Source organism: Cibotium barometz, chromosome 46, assembly GCF_041138505.1.
Source record: "Cibotium barometz isolate CiBa-2024 chromosome 46, ASM4113850v1, whole genome shotgun sequence".
NCBI classification, from domain to species: Eukaryota; Viridiplantae; Streptophyta; class Polypodiopsida; order Cyatheales; family Cibotiaceae; genus Cibotium; species Cibotium barometz.
The window spans coordinates 7,388,097-7,409,033 of record NC_141091.1 but is presented as its reverse complement, the minus strand read 5'-3'; the positions used below and the strand labels follow the sequence as shown (position 1 = coordinate 7,409,033).

The 20,937-nt window shown below is 44.4% G+C and overlaps 1 protein-coding gene across 4 annotated transcripts in view; it reads right to left on the bottom strand.

Annotated features, from left to right (window-relative positions):
- Positions 1-20,937, bottom strand: part of LOC147611834 (uncharacterized) — a 164,028-nt gene that overhangs the window by 101,078 nt on the left and 42,013 nt on the right. For all 4 annotated transcript variants that reach the window (XM_086783681.1, XM_086783682.1, XM_086783683.1 and 1 more), the window contains 2 exons: positions 2,951-3,042; positions 2,726-2,829 (listed from right to left, as the gene is read on the bottom strand). In XM_086783681.1, coding sequence (XP_086639807.1) covers positions 2,726-2,829; positions 2,951-3,042 — 196 coding nt within the window. The remainder of the gene's footprint in view (positions 1-2,725; positions 2,830-2,950; positions 3,043-20,937) is intronic.

Genomic DNA, 20,937 nt, shown 5'->3' with positions numbered 1-20,937 from the left:
AGGCGGCCATCCCCCGGGAGTGGCGGACCCCAGTACAGGACCCTCCACCTCCACAGTGGATGGGTGTCTTTACTCGGCATGAGATCCTTCTAGCGGTCTGCGGCACAGCGGAGAGCGTCTCCCCACTCACTTTCGAGGTGGGAGAGGGTGGCCAGCTCCAGAGGACACGACTGGATTTGGATGGGCTCCAGGGTTGTATTCTTCAGAGGGTACGGGTGGTCGGCTTTCATCAGAGGCAGTGGTATGTAGACCCCTCACCGGCCTCGATAGGGGAGGACTGCTCTTGGAGATTATGGGCGTGGGACAGCAGGCCTCTTATTCGCCTCCAGTGGGATCCAGGTGAGTGGTTTTGGCGAGATCCCTACTCGGCCCCTACCAGCCCTGCCATCCCCTTCTTTCAGTACACAGCGAGGCTGGGGCGGCGGATTCAGAGACACAGGATAGCGAGCACCCCGGCAGCGGCCGAGCATTGGCGGCGACAGGGGCTCTCTCCTGCCTTTCTTAGGGACTTCTGGCAGCGCCTTTGGGCCAGTTTCCGGCCCCGGAAGGTGACGCTTTTTCTCTGGCTCACAGCGCATAGAGGATTGGCTGTGGGGGCTTGGCTAGCTTTAGGCAGACACCCAGCGTCCTGCCCTCGGTGCGGCCATGCACAGGAGTCACAGCGGCACTGCTTATGGGATTGCCCACAGGCACAGGAGTCACAGCGGCACTGCTTATGGGATTGCCCACAGGCACAGCAGGTCTGGCAGCGCGCTCTCAGGATGGTTTTTGCAGGCTCACCAGGTGAGATGTTGGTGACGTGGGGTGCGGTGGCTTGGGCCACGGACAGCGGCCCTGCACTTGGATATGAGGACGTCCCTGGCAGTGTGACCATCCAGGTCTCTGACAGGGCGATGGCGGTGGTTCCGACACCAGACTTCTCTTCGGCAGCCTCTCAGGAGGGGGTCGGGCAGAGATGGGAGATGATCAGCAGCATGACGGCTTGGCACATATGGAGAGCCCGATGCAGGGAGGCCATTGACCACCAGGCGACCCCACCGGCGGAGGTCATACAGGCCCTCTGGGTGGACATCATTCACACCTTGAGAGGACACTGGGGGAAACTCCAGGGCGACTCGGATCGCATGAGAGGGCGCCGCAAGGCTTTCCTCCGCACTTGGCAGCCTGGTCCTTTCCTCACCGCCGCGAGTGACGAGGATGTCACTTGGCACTATAGACCGCCAATTTGGCTTTTCTCACCTCCATCATGTATTACTAGGTAGCCCCCCCCAGAGAGCGGCCAGCCACGGGGGGGAGCTCAGGTGTTCATTGTGTTTTTTATCCCTCCTTGCGAGGTGAGCTTTGTAGCCATATGGCGTTTTCTCATTAACTAATAGAAGGATCGTTTTTCCAAAAAAAAAAAAAAGTCTCTCTCTTGCACCTCCGACGATGACTATATGTGTGCGATCCAATCTCCAAGGGACTTGACAGGTCCTATGCTCAATGCGCCCCATGATACATGAGGTCGGGCCCCCAACATGTGGCCACTAGATAAACAGATCAGGGGGTTCCAGACCAATGCCTTCCAAAGCCGCTCCTCTTAGGTTACCGGAGCTATCTGCCTAAAGGCGCCTAAGGTGATCCCAACCTCGAAGTAAACTAGCTGCAAACCTATCCTCAAAAGCTGGACTAAAACCGCACGCCCGCATCTCTGAGAAGATCCATCTGGTACTCTGCAACCAAGGGTCCCCTAGACTCGGGGTGCAAGCTAAAATCCAGGCAAAACGAAAATCCTTCCAAGGCTCACCAACGGGAAGGAGTCCTCTAACAATCAACTTGCCCAACAGAGCACGGCTCTGAATAACAAGGTCAATGAGGCCTAGCCCCCCTATACGTTGTGGTTGAATGATCACTCTCCGTGCCACCTTAGCCCTAGCAGGCATGCCGTCTCTCACTGCCGGCCCATAAGAAATTCCAGATCAACCGCTGTACCTAGCCAATACATGCTTGAGAGAAGGCCCAACACGAAGTGATGTACCACATGGTGGCAAGAAGAACCTGGTTTGCCACCACCACTCTACTTGCAAGGGAGAGTCTCGCAGAACTCCAGTATAAAAGCTTCTTCCGAATACTCAAAAGAAGAGGGACGAGCTGCTGCTTAGGAGAGATATCAATGCCCACTTGGCAACCAAGATAGCGACCTGGAGTGCCCCTCGCGATCCACATGAAAGCCTCAACTGGGCACCAAGTCGCGGCGGGTGCAAAGCCTACCCAAAAACCGCACAACTTGTGCCACTTGATCTGTGCTCCAGATGTGCGACAAAAGATCTCGATCGCCTCTGCGAATCTCTAAAGATTCCCCTCATCTCGTGAAAGGTAAGCTGCTGTGTCATCTGCAAACTCTGAGTCAAGCAGCTCCACCTGAGTACGGAGGGGGAGACGCAATCCCTGCGACTTATGGTAAATGCAGGAGCTATTGCAACCTTGTGACATTTCACAAGGGCAATGTCACTTCGTGACATCTTCCGGGAGCCATGTCACTGCATATTTTTGTTAGCAATGCTAGGAGATAAAGCCACTAGTAAGAACAATTAGCTAGAGTGCAAAAAATGTATACTCAACTCCATTGGTGTTTGAGGTAACTCAACCACACAAGAAGCAATCCATACACGAAACAAAAAGCAAATTAGGCGTTTGATTTTGAATTATGTTTTCAGAATACTGTAAGGTCTTGAATTTCTCTTACCAAGCACTTGATATAATGCGATGATATATGCTGTTACATTCACCTCCTGTCCTTTACGATCATATTGTACGACACTAACTGTTCCTGACGCATCGCCAATATACCTAATCACAGAAGTAGTTCACTGGAGATTTTGAGTAAGAGAAAGTGACTCCTACGTAAAAGCATGTGGGATGACAAACATTGGAGATTAAAAACAAAGTCACTGCATAAGAAATACCATACAAGAAAGTGCTGTCTTGTAAAACTGCCAATGCTGTCACATCCTTTTTCCATTTCTGAGAACCAACCAATCTAACTGTACCTATGTCCCATACCTGTAACAAAAAAAGAAATTTGGTGTAATAGAGTAGATAAAAATATTTCAGAATTTGTGAACCACTTGGAAACAATAGGATACAAAGTAATGAGAATAGGTGAGGCAGACAGCTGTAAGTGTCTTTCCAACCCAACATCACTAAATTTTCATTTGAATGTGGTCTTATGTTCTTTACAAAATATCATCAATCATGTTACCAAATCTATAAATTTTGTCAAAATTAAGTAGTACAAATCATAAAATGTTAACATACTAACTATGCAGAAGCATGATTAATGATGATTAACACTAGTCACATGCGCAATGATGAGCTAGAGAAGTGGAGAGAAGGGGAAGCGAAAGACTCTTTACCTAACCTACTCATTCCTGTATACTACTAAATGAACGAGTAGCTACAATAATTGGCAAAGTTCCAAATCCAATATGAGCCCTAAATGATGTGCACAATCTGATTCTATGCATGAATAAATGCTTATTGTTCTCCTCTCCGCGTTAATGGAAAATGCTGATGTGGAGGTGTATTCTACTGATCCAAATGTCATGACTGCATGCCCTTGGTCTTGGCTTTCTTGCCCTTAATCTTGGCTCTGCATCCCTTGTCTTTGAATGTTCATGTGCACATGACATCTCCTGCTAAACTTGTAGCACTCGGGAAAAGCATGCATCTTTTCTCCTTTCTTGTCCATCTATAGACTCATCTCCCAACTCTTTGGCTCCCCTACCACTATTGTCTCCATTGAAAACCTCGAAGTAGTTGTTGTTTGATGATAGAAATCTCTACAAGCAAGAGCTATATAGGGAACCCTAGTGCACATGCACAAAGCTGATTGTCGATGCAAAAACTCAAAACCCTCATTTGGCTAACTATACAAAAATGCAAATTCTAATTATGTTGCATGTGCACTAGGTTGACCTAGATGCTTTGATACCAAGATAACATGTTAACTATGTGGAAGCATGTCACTATTTGGGCATTCTCTGCGTTTCAGGCTTATGGATGAGTTCCATAAGATGGACTAGCATGGTCGAGCACTTTTTGTCAACACCAATAGCCAGTAGGCTTGTTATGTAGACTAGGGATACTGATCCGCGCCCATATCCAGAATATGGTGTCATGGGTTACTAGCTAAATGAAATGGGAAACTGTTCCATTGTGCATTCTTGCATTGCATCTGTGTGTGTAAGGTTTTGAACCTGTTTTCACATGAACTGTTTTGTTGCATGCGTGAATTGTGCATGTAGTTCATCAGTTGGGGATGCCCTCTTGTGAACCGTGCGAGTGAAATTGTCTTCTGATCTCGCTTGTGGAATGTAGACAAGTGGCAAGTATACTACTTTACTCTATGTTGCTCATTTTATGAGCAAATGGTAAATTTTTCTATTTTGCAGGTCCACACTTTAATAAGTGTGTCCGCCCAAGTTATAAGTGAGTTTGGGCGTCCAAACTTCAATAAAGTCGAGCGGACAATTCATAAAGAGGTTGGACTAGTTTCCACTCTCGGGTCGGCTAGGCACATATTCACGCATCCTTTTCTGCATGTTATGAGCTTTGGGTAGCCTCCGACATGTGAAGAGGAAGGATGGTTTGGACGGGTGGCCCAATAGGCACCCTCCGCTCATCCTCTACATGCTAGGAAAGCTTATCTTCCCTCTCTCTCCTCTCTCTAGAAGTGGGAACCAACCATATAGGGACTTCTCTTTTCATTTTTGGACACACACACTTATGGGAAAGCTAATTTTTTTCTTTTTCATGATTCCCATAGCCATGAAAGCTTGAGAAATCTTGTCTTCTACTTATATAGTCTCCATATGGTCACCAATTTGCAAAATTCCTCTTCTAATCATGAATATGGGGCCTCCTAAGTATTCTATCACTCCCAAATTTTTTGTAAACCCTAATTTATAGAATTTCTAATTTTGTCAAAAACCCTAATTTCGTAACAACCATAGTAAATCTATAGCCCTCTGCTTTGGGCATCTTTTGCACCCAAAAGTCCCAATTTCGGAGTCCAAATACCTTCTAAAAACTCTAATTTACAGAAACCCTAATTTCAGTCGGAAGTGAAAATGGACCCCTGGAAGCGTGAAAATCGACCATACGATGGTTGTACTCAAAGGCAAGAAGCAGAATTGCGGTAAGAGCTCATTTAAGCTCTCTTTCACTTACTCAAGATCCGAATATTAGTCATTATGGTCCTATGTCTCGGTCTTGGCACACACAATGTTTGTGTATGAATGCCAATGAAGCATAGTTGCATTTGATTAGCTATCAGGGATCGAGGAGTGAGACTATGAAATCAAATGGAAGCTATGGAAGCAATCAACCGCATCAACAACCATGTTTGTTTCATTTACATGAATGCCTATGGATAGTTTGGCATGTGAATGCCCGTAAAGCTTGTATAACAGGAACCTTGATCATACAATCTATTACAAGGGGGGTCGGCCCTTTCCGGCCCTAGTGCAGTGTGCAAGTGATTTCAATTTTCAGCTTTATTAAGGTTCATTTTGTGGTGCCATTTTCAACCTATTTAATTGTGTTAATTGCTTAAGTGTAAGGCAAGATTGTGCTCAACCCCAAACGGGGGAGTTGCAAAGCATGATTAATGCTAAGCTACAAAGATTAATGCTAATCACATGCGGTATGATGACACAGAGAAGTGGAGAGAAGGGAAAGAGAGAGACTTTAACTAACCTACTCATGGTATCCTCAAGGTCACTAAGGTGATCCCCATAGGTATGATCTACCTCCATCAATGGTACTCCGATATAACCTATATCCCATGATAAGTCAATCTCTATCAATACTAAATCTAAAAAGATCTCCAAATCAAAAGTACAACACTCTAGATCCATGTGTATAAATAGCTCTCCTGTGAGGTCTCACCTCAACAAACTCATCACTACTCTCATACACTATGCCTGGGTTCTCAAAAACATGAACTATCCCAACATGAATGAACACTGCCAGGTAAGCTATGACAACTAGGAGTAGTGATCATATGAGGACCGTCTCCAAATGTGAAATCTCTAGAAAAGTAGCCTAACACATCTAACACCAGAACTCGGGCCTATGCTCCTCCTAGTCTATCATATGTTGAAGAATATGTGAAGTATCATCAATCTCATAAGAAACAATGGACGTATCACTAGTTGAATGTACATGATTATCTAAAAGACCCTCATGATCGACTAATGTATTCCCATGATCCCTAGGAAGGTAGGTAGACATAGGAATATCATCACTCGTAATGCTCGATCCCATGCCTGCCCTCGAGATCATGTCCACATGATCTAACTCACACACATTACTATCACATACATCATCATGTGCATATGTATCAATATCATGTGCATGTGTATCAATATCATCATAAGTATGTGTGTGTGATACATCATCATGTGTATGTGGGTGTAATATATCATCATCATGTGTACGTGGATGTAATACATCATCATCTGAATCTAAATCTATGTCGATGTAGTCCACGTCCTCAAAGACAGAATCATGATGACCCAAGAGTATGGGATACTCAATCAAGTCGCCAAAAGAAGAATCGTCCCGTGCAAACAATACCAAACCATCCGTGCCGATGTAGCCAAACAATGACGTGATGAAATCGTTGTGTGGACCGCCTAGACCATATGGCACATATCTCCTCCTCATTGAACAAATGCTGAAAATCACTAGGCATCAAACTCTGAAGCTCGAACATCCAATACTAGCATGAATGCCGCCTCATGATAGCAAGAAGTCGACAAGTGAGGATGTAGAGGTCCAAGCTTCAAGTACCAAAGGCATGTGCGAATGCGGAGAAAGATATGCCATACATAACACAAGAAGGCAAACCAAAATAGCAATCATAGAGCCATGATGATAGTGCATGAGTGACTTCCCTACGATCACAATTAGCAATGCTATCAAAACGATGTCGATGACGATGTGAATGTGCACCATGGCGATCAAATGAAGGATAAACGTAGTAACCCATGGTCACGGGTGAACAAGGCCCCAACAATACTCAATACAAGTCAACATGTACTCCACGTGAAAGGATCCCCAAATGTGTGAACCACCACCAAGAACACTCAAGGCGTGTGAACACACCTCAACAAGCACAACGCGTGTGAATCAATTCTAAACACTTCACCAAACCAAGAGTAAACCCTCACAACACACGTAAACCCTCACAACACACAAGGTGTGTGAACAACGCGTGTAAATCAACCTACACATAGTGTGTAACCATGGCCTATGAGGATCGGGTTGTAGACAAAATGTGTAGAGTGGGAAAAGGGGAAAGGGAGTGTTAGTGTGAAAAAAGGGCAAAAGGAAAAAAAACCAAAGGTCTTAATGTCCATTTTATAACTTAAGCAACTTCATTTTTTTTCTTCTCCCTTCTCCTCACATTGGCGGTCTACTGCTTAGAGCTTTTGAGCTCCATGATGCTTCTCCTCTAATGGCTGAAAGCTGAGAGCTAAACTCAATGATGCTTGAGCAGCGCTGACACGATGAAGCTTTCTCTTATCTTCTATATTATTTTTTTTGTTTTGTTTATTCGTGTCAAGCTGTGTTGTTTTCTCTTCTCTCTTCTTTTTTGTTAGAAGACCTTTTTTATTAAGAGTATGCGCTGAGCTCTCAAAGTGCGCTCTGTTTTTGCTGAGCTCTGAACTACTTGCAAGCAGGTGCGTGAAAGCGCTATGAGAGCTAGAGTAGCTGGGCGGAAGAGAGATTGCCGAGGCTCGGGGAAAGCGTGCCTTCTTGCCTTCACTGTATAGCTGTGCTTCGCTTGGCTGTTCCGCAAGATGGTGCAGCAGAACAAGATCGCTGTGAGCTTCTGAATAAGAACTGAAAGACACTGAAATGAAGTTCTGAAGGATTCCGTGTCTTCAAGACAATGAAAATCTGGCCGGTTTCGTGTCTTCAAGACAAGTGAAAATCTAGCCAAGGTGCAGATAGCGGTGTTTGATCTCCAACTCCACCAGTGTTGCAGAGGTATCTGGCTGCCCTGAGTAAATCGGAGCAGAGACTGCAGAAGGTTGTGATGAAGGTGAAGAATACTGATTATCTGCAGTTTGTTAGGAACATTGCTTGAAGTGCTATCTGATCTTCCACTCTCGTTCTGTATGCATTCCAAATGTTTTTTCCTTGTTTTGTTAGGTCTGCCAAGCGTTTGTGACAGCTCATGAAGCTTTTTAACTCTAGAAGACATACTTTGCCGAGTGCTTGTGACAGCTCATGAAGCTTTTTTTCCAACTCTAGAAGACATATTTTGTTTTTTCAAAGAAGAAACTATGTAACCTGCTGCAGCCTAGAGCAGGGGCGATGATGAAGGGCACAATCACCACGACATTGTGATACACTTTCTTTCTATGTTGAAATGAAAGGCTCCCAAGGCTTCACACCTTCCCGAGCATCTGTAGCCAGGAGGCAGAAGGTGACTCCTTATCTGGTTGGCTGAAGCGGCACCTGGGAATGCTATCTAGCATTTCCACTAAAAGTGAGTAATAGTCTCCACTAAAGCTTGCTTATCAACACCAAGCTTATCTAGAGTAGCTATATCCCTGAGTCAGACTCCATCCATGTGTTGCAAGTTTCATCAATTCAATGTTTGATGCTTTTACTTTTGTCTTCTTCCACTGTAACTAGCACCTTGTATTTTACTGTATATACATCTTGCATTCTCAATTTAGTTTTCCTTCTCAACGATGTAACAGATGCTAGTTTGCAGAATAGGAACCTTATGGTGTTTGATGCACACCAGCTTACCCCCGTGGACTGGGTTCAATTCCCAGCAAGGCTCTTGCTGCTAAAAGCTTGTAAACTGTTTGTATCCTACTTTCTGTAGATGTCTCTGTTCAGTATTTTTTGACAAGAGATCAAACTTCATCTAAATTGATCACTGATCGTATTGATTAGCATAGATCATCGTTGTAAACTCTTTCTTGATCAAAAAATTGTCATGATCATTTCAAAGCACCGAGTATTGCAAAAATCTTGCATTACTTCCAACAAGATTCAATAATCTTGCTTACTTGAGTCAAATTAAACAAAAACACCACAGTTGTGTTTACCTTGCATCAAGCTTTGTAACATTTCTTGATTTCTTTGTAGTTTCAACAATTTTCTCTTGAAGAAACACACTTCTTGCAAAGAAATCATCAAGATTAGGAAAGTTTCAATCAAGAATCACTCATTGTTGCTTCAAGATTTGATTTCTCCACTGTCTTTGCATTTGTTTATAAATCTGCACCAAGAAACTTATAAACAGTACTCTCACAACAACTTCGCATCAATCTACTACACAATTGTGAACCGCATCACTTTGCACAACATATTTTGTTACAAAACTACACTTTGCACTATAATCTATTCAATATACATTAGAATTGTAAACTGCACTAAAATCTGTATAGAATATTCATTCTGCACCAATTCTTGATAAGAACTATACCAAAATCTGCACAACCACCTTCAATATCCTCCAAAATCAAGGTCTTACCTCCATGTGAACCCACTCTTATGAGTCAGGTAGTATGTGTGTGTCAACCACCTCTTAGAGGGGTATCAATAATATCTAGATATTTGTGTGTGATTGACATAAGTAGTGATGTCACTGAGGCAACCTTTATAACCTATAAAGGTACATGTACTTTCATTGAATTGATCAAGCGTCACATCATTGACTCGTGTACGTTCCCTCTCCCTCTCTACAGTGTTGACTCTCTCTCTACCTTCCTCTCCTGTGTGCAATGCCATAGCCAATGCATAGCCAGCCATGTTCCCCTTTAGAGTCCCCACAGCTGGACTAAAGCTCTACATTTGGTATCAGAGCTGTCCACCAGTCTGCAGCCCGCTCTCCGCCTGCTGCCCATCAAGAAGTCACGTGTACATGTGTCCTCTTCTCCCATGCTGCCCGCCACCTATCCCACACTGTCCTCCTCCGTAGCCTCTGGTCTAGCTGCTGCCCATTTGTTGTCCACATGCGCAATCTGTCATCCATCCATGCTAAGCTTAGCTTAGGTAGCTCAGCCTTGGGGCTCCCTATTAGAAGAAGCTGCTGCCCAGCGAACGACAGCATCTAAAAAGCATAAATACTCATCAACGAACAACAAAAGGGGCAAGAAAATCAACAAGAAAAAGCATAGTAAATGAGGCAACTTTCAAAGCACAAATTGAAGCATCTGAGAGGGAAGTTACCAATTTGGGGTTTTTCATTTTTTTTGTAGATCTTGCTTGATTAGATCATTAAACCCTAATTATTGAGGGTGCATTACAAGCATTAGAGTGTTGCTGCCTCGTAGCATGATCATCTTCTAGCATGTTCTCGTCTAAACATATTGCTTCTTTACAACATTGATGGAATTGTTGAAATTTGAGCTAAATGATGAGCTATGGTGGATCAAACACTAGAATCAACATAATTAACAAAGTGATTAGCAAGTGATTAAGACGTAATTAGTGAATAATTAGCACATAGATTAATGTAGGCATGGATACTCAAAAACCAGCAAATTCTCATTAGGGCTATGCCTCAATTTATAGAGTTTACATCAAGCATCAAATCCCTTTGATTTCTCCATGATTCACTCCCTGAATATCTCCACCTCTTGCCTGATTCTCTCCACCTCTTCTCTTTTCCTTGATTATCTCCCAAAATAACTCCACACTCCTAAATTCCCTCGGTTATAACCTCCTTCAAGGAAGAGGGGAAGAAAATGAAGAACAAATAAGCAAGGGGGGACAGCTTCTTCTTCACAAAGAACTTCAAAGGTATGAAATGTTCCCTTTGTGGTAGGAACAATCATACGAAAAAGGACTGTTAATCAAAGAAGCCGTACAAACATTGTGTGGAACACCTTCCAACCATCACACAAGAGCTTGGCAGTGAACACCAAGCTAGCATTTGGAGGTCGGTCGGCTCTCTCTTCTAGATGTGGCCGTCTGGAGATCATTCAACACGTGAGATGCAAAAAATCTTCCATCGAAAGCGTGTGTTTCTTGCTAGCTTTTCTTGAGCGAGGATAACTCAAAACACAAGGCGCATTCTCCAAGAAAAAAGAGCCCCACAGCCACCGAACATCCTAACCGTTGGGAGACACACACCGGCATTGCCTTTGGGATTGTCCCAAGGCGCAAAAGGTTTAGTTGTGGATCCTCTGCATTTTTGCCATGGACCAGGCACGAACCCGCACCATCACCTCGGTAGCCTAGCTGGGCTTTGGAGACAACACGACGCTAGCATATGAGGAGATGGGACACGACCTTGCCCTTCTTCTCTCTGATCACAGTATCATGACAGCCCCGTTATCAACAGCCCCAATTGAGAGGAGGCCCACACGCCCCTGTCAAAGGTGAGAGATCATCAGCAATATTGTAGCATAGCAAATTTGGTGTTCTCGTTTGCAGCAAGGCCATAGAGAACACTAACACACCACCCGCTTTAGTCCATCAAGAGAATATGGACGGACATCATACACACCCTCCGTGGCCTATGGGAGAAGCTTCGAGGCGGCTCTGTGCATATGCAAAAGCGTCTCTACGGATTTGGAGTAGCGTTCCTTTTTGTAGGGCCAAAGACAATGAGGTTACTTGGCATTCCATGCCACTTGTTTGGTGGTCCCCCCCCAATTGTATGAGATAGCCCTTGAGAGGAAAGGTCTTAGGAGGGGAAGTACGTAATGTACCTAACGCTAATCCTCAAGATAAAATCCTAGGAAGTGCCTTGATGCAGGAAGCACAAGAAGGTTGGTTCCGACCAGTGTATTGAGCAAGCAGAAGGCTATCCAAAGCACAAAGGAACTATTCCACCATGGAAAAGGAATCACTCGGAATGATCTATTCCATGAAAAAGTTCAGGCACTATCTATTGAGGAATATTTTTTAGTTCCGTGTGGACCACAAGGCACTTACGTATCTGGTAAACAAACCCAATTTTGCAAGACAGTTGGTAGGATAAATGTTGGTGTTGCAGCAACTCAACTTCACCAATCAAGCCCACCCCAGGTAATCAACATGCATGAGCTAATTTCTTGTCCAGGTTGGAGTTTAGCGAAGCTCTAGTAGGAGTCGAAGATGCATAGTTGTTGTCTGGAGTGGATGGTGAAACACTGAACTAGTATGAAGAAATGTTGCAATTCATGTTTGAGTTACCTTTTATGTCAAGAGACCAAAGAAAGAAGCTAACCCTCAGGAATAAGTCATTGATGATTGTGGTTGGGTAACTCTACAAGATGGGCATTGATTAAATACTCAGAAGGTGTGTTCAAGAGCAACAAGCCGTGTTGACCGAAGCACACCAAGGAGTCACTAGAGAACACTTCTCCAAAGAGATTACAGGAAGGAAAGTGTTCCAATCTAGACAATGGTGGCCAACAATAATCAAGGATGCTCACAATCAAGGTTGGAGTCTGGTTAAGCTCCAGTAGGGGTGGAAGATGACTTTCTAGATCCATAGCTCTTTGGAGCGGATGGTGAAAACCTGAACTAGTACAAAGAAATGCTGCAATTTCTGTCTCACTTATCTTTTCCGGAATATATGTCAAGAGACTAGAGAATGAAGTTCACCCTTAGGAGTAAGTCATTCGTGGTTGTGGCTTGGCAACTCCACAAGATGGACATTGATTAAATACTCATAAGTGTGTCCCAGAGCATGAATAGCACGCCGTGTAGAAGCACACCAAGCAGTCAATGGAGGACACTTTTCCAAAGAGATCACAGGAAGGAAAGTGTTCCAAGAAAGACTAGGATGACCAACAACAATCAAGGATGTTCACACCATTGCAAAAGAATGTAACATGCCCCAAAGGATAGGACAACGGAATTTTTCAAACAGAATGCCATTCAATCCAGTGTTGCCTAGACTTTGTAGGTCCGTTCAAACCACCAGCCCAAAGAACAGGCAACAAGTACATCCTAGTGGCAACAGATTATTGTACAAAGTGGGTGGAACAAAAGGCAATGAGAACTCCAAAGCAACATCAGTAGACCAATTCCTGTATGAGGCAATCATGACAAGATTTAGATGTCCGATCGAGCTTGTAAGTGACCAAGGGACTCACTTCTTGAATGAGGTAATCAAGAAGCTGACAAACCACACCAAGGAGTCAGTGAAGGATACTTTTCCGAAGAGATCACATGAAGGAAAGTATTCCAAGCAAGACTATGGTGACCAAATGCCGGAAATGGCCATAAATAGCATGCATAAAGAAAAGAGTATGAAGGTCACATCAATGACTGTGCACCCCTACCCCCTCATAAATTCTATTGTTTTGTGTGCCTTTTCCACAAAAATCCTCCAAAAGCTGAAGGGCATGCTCATTCTCAATCATGAGGATCTCGACAATGCATGGCCAGGTCATCGAAAATGCACCCGGGGACAATGGTCGTCACTAACTACGGACCCTTCTTGAGCTGGGTAGATTGACCTACGCCCTTCACCGTGACTTTGAGCCTATTGAGCACTGCTGCTTTCCACGTCCCCTTCTCCCAAGCACATTGGCTACAGAAAGTAGCCCTCAAATAGTTTGCATAGCTTCCATGGGAGGAACTATAACTGTAACTCGCGCTCGCGGCGGATGCAAAATAGAAACTCTCCTAAATTTTAGGAGTGTGGTCCTTTGTATTCTAGAATAATCCCCCATTCCCAAAGCTTGTACTTTCCAAATATTTAAACATCCTGGAGTCCACCAGACCCCTTTCAGATTGAAAAATGTCCAGGCTGGTGACATCCTCCCCAGCTTCTTAAAAGTTGTCCGCAACTTTAAGCTTCAAGCCATATATTCTAGATATAATCATGTCCCATCGATTGGGCAAGACGAGACAGTCTCAAAAATCCAATATAACTGAAGAATCCATGTCCCAAAGAAATGGGCGAGACTAAATAAGTCTCTATAATACCAATATCAAAATCATGTCCCAAAATAAATGGGCGAGACAAAAACAGTCCCATAAGTCCAGATATCATAATCATGTCCCAAGTAAATGGGCGAGACAAATCAGTCCCATAAGTCCAGATATCATAATCCATGTCCCAAGTAAATGGGCGAGACAAAACAGTCCCATAAGTCCAGATATCATAATCCATGTCCCAAGTAAATGGGCGAGATAAATCAGTCCCATAAGTCCAGATATCATAATCCATGTCCCAAGTAAATGGGCGAGACAAATCAGTCCCATAAGTCCAGATATCATAATCCATGTCCCAAGTAAATGGGCGAGACAAAACAAGTCTCCTGCCAACAAGACATCGGTCCACATGACCCTTGGCATAGACATAAGTCCCGTCATGTCCACTTTACCACTTGCACTCCGTGTTGGTACTCTGACCACACACCTTGGATGAGAGGTGGGCTCAAGTAACAAGATAAAACAATCACTCGCAGGCCTAGATAACCTGGTGTTCCATAAGCATTTCTGCTACACATAGTTTTTAGGCATTTCGGCCACCAATAGTTTGTAGGCATTTCGGGCACCAACTCACACTACCCTCTCAAGTGCCCATGTTCCCTTCCATCTGCTCTCTATTGTTCCACCCACACATGGTAGAAACAGTCTTCAAGAGAGCACGTAGGACAAGAGAACACTACACAGGGTATGTGAATCATGAGTTCCATAACTCCAATGCATCCCAAATAAAGGGAGCCATAAGGAATAATCCATAAACTTGAAAATATTCCACCTGCCATCATAACACACCATGTGTGCATGGCCGGAATCCACACGGGCACCGCCCGAAAGTCCACAAATGTCCTGCCATGTCCTTGGACTCATATGCATCCACTCATATGATCCATACACATGCCCAGGTATAATACATACATGCATCCGCATGTTTCTAGGCCTGACACGCATCCGCATGTTTCTAGGCCTGACACGCATGTCCCTAGAATATAGGGGTTTGTGACATTCCCCCCGGCTTCTAATCAGTTGACCGCAACTGAAAAGCCTCCAGATAGGCCTTCAAAAGATCTGGGTAATCCTCGAAGTAGGCCTTATCCATCCATTTCGCATCCAAAGCTGAATCTCCATAGATATAATCCATCCCAATAAAGAGAGCGATGAAAAGAATTCATCCCATTAAAGGGAGCCATAAACAATGTTTCCCTGAAACCATCTCAAGGCAAACAACAACACCTTTCTCCTTGCATAGCTATGCAAGGGTTAGTGAACATCAAAAACACTTCATAGCAAAAGCACTAACTTTGCAAACTCAAAGTATACTTAGCTTTTCTTTGCCAGGTTGGTCATGAAGCCAGAAGAAATATCTCGTCACCATATCCTTAAGATATCCTAAGATATATCTCCATATAGCTTGCCTGTAAGCTTGATAATATAATCCACAATATCCATATGAAAAGAGTGCTAAACGTGTGCACATAAAGCCAACTCCATACTTCCAAGATAAATTTTGTGAATTCATAAATCCTTAGACCAAGCTGTCTATTGCTCATGCTCTTGCTTCATAGGCTCTGAAGTGGCTGGCCATGCTTAATAGCAATGATGGTAAGTGTGGTCCCCACTTGAGATCTTTTCTCTTCCTTATTGATAGAAGGAAGCCTCCGCTTCCAAGAAAGCCTATGTGCTCGATACCAATGTAACTCGCGCTCGCGGCGGATGCAAAATAGCAACTCTCCTAAATTTTAGGAGTGTGGTCCTTTGTATTCTAGAATAATCCCCCATTCCCAAAGCTTGTACTTTCCAAATATTTAAACATCCTGGAGTCCACCAGACCCCTTTCAGACTGGAAAATGTCCAGGCTGGTGACAGTAACTTAATCTACATGCGAAAGAAAGCTGACCAAGTTACAGAAATAAAACATGATAAAGCTGCCATCTGGCAAGAAAGTGAAGTTCTCTCCAGCTTATGCAGCAGTGGTGTTCAAGCTCCCTGTAGAGGGTGAGATCGAAATCAAGCCGGCGGATGAGGAGGATCTCATCTAACGGTTCGGGCCGCTGGAGGGAAGAGCCAAAAAGTACAAGATCTCACAGGTAACCCAGACGAGGACAGATAGAAACAGATGAGGTTTGTGGTGGAAATGATAAGCTTTGTCCACAAACCCTCCTGTACGTCCAACAAGAACATGTGTTAGTAAAATCAGCAGAGGGAGGATCGAAGGTGGCCTAGGAAGAAATCTTGTATAATAATCTGAAAGATGCGATGGAGAAGCTGACAAAATCAAGCAGGAAAACAAAGATTGAAGCCTATCTCAAGGCTCCTTTCCAAGGAGAAGCGGTCCCAGAAAAGCAGGAGGAAGCAGACGAACAACAGTTGGCAAAGCAAATTGACAAGGGAGAACTCGAAAATCCTAAGAAACAATGTGAACAACAGCAGCAAGACAAGGGAGAACTCGAGAGTCTGAGAAACAATGTGAACAACATCAGCAAGACAAGGGGAAGCAAAGCATGTCGAAGCCAGGCCCACTGAGCCTGTAGGTATAAAGCCCATGTCACCCGAGCCAACTCCAGAACAGACAACACTTGCCAACCCTGGGGTGTCCCAAAAAAGCAAGATTAATTTTGGCGGAAAAAAATCAAGCAGCCAACCAAGCAAGAAGCTGAAAGTAGAGCAAACCGGAAGGAAGGAGGTGCCCACCACATATGAGACAGTGCAAGACCTCCTTGCACAGGGTACCACAAGAATGGAAGTAGAAACTCTGAGGGATCCCCTCAAGACCATCAAGCATTTGGGAGTATCTCTTCCCCTTTCAGGACAACTGAAGCAGTGCCGATTCCCAGTAGGATAGCGAGGTTTCCGGCACAGGTGGATGCACATTGGGCTCAACTATTTACAAAGTGTGTAGCAGAAGGCCCCAAGGAGATCCGGAGAGAAATCAAAGCAAGAAGAGGACCACAAGGAGTTGTTACTCCTGAAGGCTAAGCTACAGCAGACAAGATAAGATCCAAATGAAGATGCCAGGTTTGCACGAAACAAGACAAATCAAAGAAGGGCTGGATGCAGCCACTGCCAAAGCCACAGTAGCCCAGCAGAAAGCAGATGCTGAAGGGGCACCTGGAGGTGGTCAAGGACATGCAGGCAAGGGCAGACAAAGACAAGATCGAGTTGATCAAGACAGAGGCGAGGCTTGCAGTTTATGAAGCCCAGACCCCTGCACAAGTATATGAGTTGGATGCAACCAAGATGGAGGAATGGGAGGAACATATTGTCGATGAGCTAAAGGGGGTGTGGGAGGCAGAATCCAGACCAGGGGGGGGAACAGCAACAAAGGATTGCCAGAACAGGAAAGGAATCCAGAAATCCTATCCAAATACAAGAAAGGATCCAAGCTGAATTGGAAGCTGGCAGCAAGAGTGCAACCAAAGAGGAGCTTGAAATCTGGAAAAAAAAAATCAAGAACTTAAAGGTGAAGGCAAGAAGGCGGTTGTAGAGGAGGAAAGGGAAGGGAATGGAAAGGAGCTGGTGCTGTGGACCAGCAATGCATGGATACAATTCCTGATCATGAATTGAGAGAGCATGTACTGGCTACCACCAAGCATCTCGAGGACAAGACAAGTGAAGAATCCGCACTTGAAGAGCTAGACGGACTGGTGCAGGAAATCAAAGAGCAACAGAAGCAGGACAAGGAGACTATAAAAGCCCTTGAGAAGCAGGCAAGCACAAACACACCTAGGAGAACCCGGAAAGGAGCTCAAAAACAAGATTCTCTGGATGAGCTTAATGCAGCCCTCATCTCCTCCAAGGATCAGCTAGCAAAGATGTAGGTTGAGATCCAGGCAATGGCTCACAAGCACACAAAGGACCTGGAAGCCAGGACTCCGAACTCCACAGTTGGGCTAGAAGAGAGCAAAATGCCAGGAAAGCTCTAGCACAAGATAAAGCCCCACTACTGACCAATCTCTACAGAACCTCAGATGCCTCCCAGATTACAAAGAGGAAAGTACACCAGTATCTGAGGGATCTGGCGGATTATGCTAGGCACGGCCACATGGCCGGATTGGCCCTCCAGACAACTGGCTGGAGATCTGTGAATTCATGGATCAACAGGAAAAGGTGCCAATGCCACAGCCCCAAGCACCAAGCAAAACAGACTCAGGCCTGGTAGAGACTTCGCCCATGGAAACCCAGACAACCAGTTCCAGATCTGTGTATTCCAAGTTAGGCAATCTGCTACCTTGTGCGGTCCACGACAGTAGACACACAACTACCTCGGCCCAAAAGGTATTTCCCCCCCTTAAGCATACTCTGTGCCATACAATTTGGCTGAGCAGTATGAGAGGTGGGAATTGAATTCACTTGATGTAAACTCTCCACCCCGGTCTATTTGAAACTTCTTCAGCTTCTTTCTTGTCTCATTCTCAACCAACCTATGCCATAACTTAAAACTTTTGAAAAGCATCTACCTTATCCTGAAGAAATTACACCCACATCTTCCTAATAAAGTCATCAATCAGTAACAAAAAGTAGAAATAACCACAAGGGCAGGATTTGTGTAGAGGCTCAGAAGCATGTGCCTCCACTCAAACCAAAGGCTTTGTGAGAACGTGTGGCCTGAAAGGAACTTGTTGCTTTCAGTACACAAAGCATTGTCCAGGTTATGCTCCTAAAGCGAAAGGATGTACATCGATCTGCTTCAACAAATGGGTGGAGTTGAATCTATAGTGACTTATTTCCTACAGCAGTTAGGCATTTTGTATGAGCCTTCAATGTGAACTGAAGATCTCCATAAGTGAGTGAGGTTTTGACCTTTCAAACCAGGTAGTTCTTATCACAGTTTTGCACCCCTGTTTCTTGGAATAAGGCATCGAGTCTAGAAGCTCTCAAGGGGAGGAGAGTGGAATAGCTGCATAAAATTCTGCAATCCTCCTGAACGGAAAATGAAAATACAGGGAGATCCTCAGGACCAGAGGGGCCCTTATCCTTGAATGCTGAAGAAAAGAGCTTTAAAAATAAAATACTAAAGCAAATGAATGAGCCACCTGTGGAGCTCCTCTTTCTGGCTGATTTGGAATCATCAAGTTGGCATTGAAGTGAAGTCACCTGATAGAGGGTTAAATTTCTATGTAGAGAGCTAGACCCTGGCATGTTTTGATCATGACAATCCTCAAAGATCCACCAGTGGTCTCACCAACTGAAAAACACTAACTGCAGTCTGCCAAACCCACCTTGTGAGAGATGGCTCGGTGAGGAGAAATTATTTCTCCTTAGAGTCTCTAACCTCATCCTTGTCATATAGAAAGTCCCAAAGTGCACCATCCCAATTAGTACAGAGGGGAGCGGGGGTGGGTGGCTCTGGGTGTGGGTTTCCTTTCATTAAAAGAAGTCTACCTTCCCCATGCTTGTGGAGGGTGGGATTTGGGGTAAGGCTAATGTTGGTCTTGTTATTTCATCCTGGACTCCCTTAATATGTTAAAAGAAAATTGAAAAGCTTTCACATTCACACTTGCCAGGTTGCAAGTAGTGAGCTGAAGCTGGAGCTCCCCACGTAGCAGCCCACTGCCCCTCCTTTGTGCGCCTCTGCTGCCCCCGCCCCCTTCCCTCCTTCCTGCATGCACTCCCCAGACCACCCCCTTGCCTGTGTTGGAGATACCAAGAAGTCATCAGATGTCCTAAATGTATCAGATATCAAGAGGAACCTGCTCTCTATTGCGGCCATAAGGGATCGTGACCTGAGGGTTCACTTTGATCGATGTGATGAAGTCATCTTGGATGCCAGTTGCAATGTCGTTGGGAGAGGACAAGGCGCAATGATCCACACGAGTTATTTGTGCCAGGGCCGATGTGGGTACCAGTAGGCTGTGGCACGAGAGGTTTGGGCACGTGAGCTATGTGGTCTTGAGAGAGATGTAGAAGTCTGCGATTGTGGCACATCTACTAGCTTTTTCAGATATGTCAGATGCATGTGAAGCTTGTATGATGGGCAAGCAGCATCATCGACAACCCTTTCCCGAAGAGAGCATCAACATAACGAAGGCTCTTCTAGAGCTTGTACATGCATATTGGTTGTGGCATTCTTGTGCAGGCCAGAGGGTAGCTAGCAAGCAATCCTTGATCTTAACACACAGACACATAATAAGCGTAAAAACTACTATCAAAAATAAACACAAGCAGAAACCCACCACTGTGGTACAGAGACCCTATGATTTTCACTCCCAGCTTCTTACTACAGATCCCATCATCAGCTAAAGGCAATTTCAAAAGGATATAGAGTCATGTCCTACATCTTGTTATGACAAAGCTGCAGGTAAAACCTTGGATGCACCATTTACTAAGAAGCTCAAAAGAGCTAATTATGCATTGCTTGATCCAAAGCGTCCAAGGGAAGATGGCTTGACCCACTTGCTATTCTCAACGATGTGGCCTTTCTTTGAAATAGACATCATATGCACCGTTCAGGAGATTCGGGACACAGGAGGGATCTTAGATCGTATCATTCAACTGAGGAAATGAAAATTTGATCACCCAATGGAGATCGATTGTCTTGCTTGAGACAGCTTACAAAGTTCTATCCAAGGTAGTCATTCTGAGACTTCAACCACTTTTGCTTGATCTAAACAGACACTCAGGACAAGTTCCATGCCAAGCATGATCAGATTTGGAAATGTCTTCTCGTTTATCGAGCCATATGAATAGCCCAAAAAGACAAATCAGCCCCTTGCAGTTCAACTTTGAGAAGGCATGTTCCATGACTTTCTGGAGATCACACTCACGCAGTGTAGATTCTCTAGCACTTGTAGTGCCGACAATTAACCATTCATTAGATATACTTTCTAAAACACTCAATCTAAGAAACCTTGAATACCTCAAAATATTTATGACAGAACCTTATCATAATAAGCATCATCTTTTGAGAATGTATGTCGCAAGTCGAAATCAATATTTTTCGTGTCAAGCATTTTTATAGTTGCTTAAAACTTTTTAACCATAAATGCTTTA